This window comes from Protomyctophum bolini, assembly GCF_963924005.1.
Source record: "Protomyctophum bolini genome assembly, chromosome: 18".
NCBI lineage: Eukaryota > Metazoa > Chordata > Actinopteri > Myctophiformes > Myctophidae > Protomyctophum > Protomyctophum bolini.
In genome coordinates, this window is record NC_137879.1 from 20283967 (window position 1) to 20286981 (window position 3015).

The window sequence follows — 3015 nt, forward strand, 5'->3', positions numbered from 1 at the left end:
GGGGGTGGTCCTGATAACCACTGTTAACCATCAGATTCCTCAGCTTTCCCACAGCCAACCCCCAAGTGGTTGAGGGAGTCATGTCCCCAAAGCAGGTGATAACAATGGTCTAAAAATAGTGCCACAGGGACAGGGTTGCATTTGTTACTTTGTACTCTTTGTATCTCTGTTCAGTTCAAGTACTCAGCGAAAATACCATACAAATATCTACCCTCTGAATTGCCTACAGAACACAATGAACAAGGCTCCAAAGATTATCAGGCCAGAGGAGAGGTAAGTGTTGTGAGTTTCAGAGTTTGTCACTGGACTATGTAATATGAAATCTTGGTTTGGGGTCTCTTAGTCTATGTCAAAATACATCATGTGCTTCTAATGTATAAGTAAATCCTCGTGAATAAGCAGAGTATAAGGGCAATGGTGATGATGATAACTATGAAAGTTTATTAAAGAGCACAAACTTTCATAAAGTTATCATCAGGGCAGGGCCGTCACATCATTGACCTAATGCTTGAGCTAACACTGCTTTTGTTTCCTAATAGCCAACCAGCAAGGATGATATGGTTTGACAGGAAAAAGTATGTCACTGTCAACGTCTGTGTGCAGAAACCAAAGAATGTCCAGGTTGAATTTCAGAAGGAAAAAATTATTCTACGGTGAGTCAAGAACTATTGTTATCTCCCCTCGTCTCTCACACACTCTCTCTCTCACCTCTCTAATCTCTGTCACACACACACACACACACACACACACACACACACACACACACACACACACACACACACACACACACACGCACGCACGCACGCACGCATGCACAGTATATAAATTCAGCTGAATAGTAGGCTATATTGTATCCTCTGTACATCTATTGTAGCCTATTCTCTGACTGTGTGCATTCATGCATTGTAATCTCTGTGTATAATAATCTGTTGTATCTTCTGTGTACCTACAACAGTTGCAAAAATGATGAAGATGATTGGATCTACAACGAGTTGAAACTTTATGACAAACTCATGGTCGCGGTAAGAATCCACTTTTTTGTATTATCCATTATATAGTCACAATACCAGCTGTAGTTCACTTGATCTTAAATTGAAGCAGTATTGCATTGTTTAAAAAATATAAGGTGTTCTTTATTTCCTGAAAAGTATATTTTTCATTTCCTGGTTAGGTGGTTTCTCCTCACCTGACCATAACCTTTTCTTTCTTTAGGATCACAGGGCTCTATGCTATAGTGTCTTTAATGTTTTTGCTCAACATTAAATATCTTTGCTGAAAATAGCAGATCGACAAGCTCACAACGAAAATAAACAAAAAAATAAAAAACAAAAAAATCTAAAATGGAGTTAGGTGGTTTCCTCCTGACAGCGACGATATCTTCTTTGCATATTACACATTGTAACAAAATATGAATATAATAAAGAATATAATAAACTTTCCCTGCTCAAAAGGATTGCAGAGAGAAGGTGAATGATCGTACCATCAATCTGTTGCTGAGGAAGCTCAAGGGTGATGTGCCATGGCCTCGACTGCAGAAACACGAGGCCAAGGTATTTCAATGTTCTTCAGGATATACAGTAAAACTTACTTTGAAATATATATTTACTATAATTGGCCTATGTGTTGCTAATAATGGAGTACTGTACTGTCAGAGTGTCAGTGTTTGCTGATCTACAAGCTCACAATGCAATGCGTTGTGAGTTTTTAAATTGGTTAATTTCTTATTTTGGTCATATCATATGATGAAGTATAGGGCTTCATTGGTTAATAGCACAGTCATCATGTGGTCTTTCTCCATGTTTCTATGTAGCCCAGCTGGATCGCTACAGACTTTGACAACTGGAGAGACTGGGAACATGAGGAAGATGATGGAAAGGAAGAGTATGACAATTATATGGATGTGAGTTGAGCTGTAAGATCAGCTGCATCTCGAAGTACTGTTAGCTATCTCTGTTGGATCCTCTATGGTTGGATCTCAATGCACTGTAGCTATAGTTCACTTGATCTTAATGTGCTGTATAGAATATCTCAGTTGATCCCAATGTATTGCATCTATGTGTATCTCAAAGTGCTGTTTTTCACGATTTGTCTAAATTGAAGTGGAAGTATATACAACAAAATACTCATAAAGGTTTGTTCTTCCTTTTCAGACGATGAATGAAATTGTGGGCAAAAACATAGGACCAAAACCTACTATGGATGATTTCAGTGATGTAAGTATAGTAATCTATTAAAAATAAATAATAATAATACATTTGATATATAGTTTTTTTAAGAAATACTTGACGTAGTAACTGTAATAATATTAACCAAATGAATGATATACTCATTATAGTAATAGTATTACATAATTCATATTTTACACGTTTACCCCCATCACAAATTATATATTTCAATATAATCCTATCATGAAATAATGATTGTGATCACCTTCTTCTTCTCCCTCAGTCTGACTGATCGTTCCCCATACATGGATCTGCACTTCTGGTTCTGGATCGTTGTTAGCTGCCATGAGAAGTGCACTGATACTAGTCTCACCTCTAGAAGAGCATGTGCTAAACTTTGTACATATTTTAACACTTTTGTGCTGACGTTTGTTGGCTTGTCCAATTTTTTTTACTTATGTATGTGACATTTTGTAATATGACATTATTGACAATTATTGCTTTGTGTATGCTGCATAGACTTTAAATTAAATGCTTTTTAACCAATTTATTGTTCTGTGTGTGTTTTGGTGAACTACATTGATTGTCCCTCCATGTTCCTAATCATGTTGTAATGCTGTTTTTGTATTCTTGATTAAAGTCTGGTCCTATATAGTGCTTTATGTAAAGCACTTTGGGTATTTAGATAAGCACTATATACATTTGAGCTATTATTCTTAAGAATGCACAATATAATCGGTAGCATATCGGAATCTGCCATATCGTCCATAAAAAATGTCTCAAAATAATCCCGATTATTTAATCGGTTTTCACCAGGAAAGAAAAATAAACTCATCAATGAGTTCAATAT

General features: G+C 36.2%; 1 protein-coding gene across 1 annotated transcript; it reads left to right on the top strand.

Moving 5' to 3' along the window:
* Window positions 1–235: 235 nt before the first annotated feature.
* Window positions 236–2457, top strand: ptges3l (prostaglandin E synthase 3 like; the record flags this gene model as incomplete). The annotated part of the gene is made up of 6 exons (XM_080790031.1): window positions 236–273; window positions 540–653; window positions 956–1022; window positions 1452–1550; window positions 1811–1900; window positions 2449–2457. 6 exons carry the CDS (start codon window positions 236–238, stop codon window positions 2455–2457), a joined length of 417 nt encoding a protein of 138 aa, XP_080646157.1.
* Between the last annotated feature and the right edge of the window lie 558 nt (window positions 2458–3015).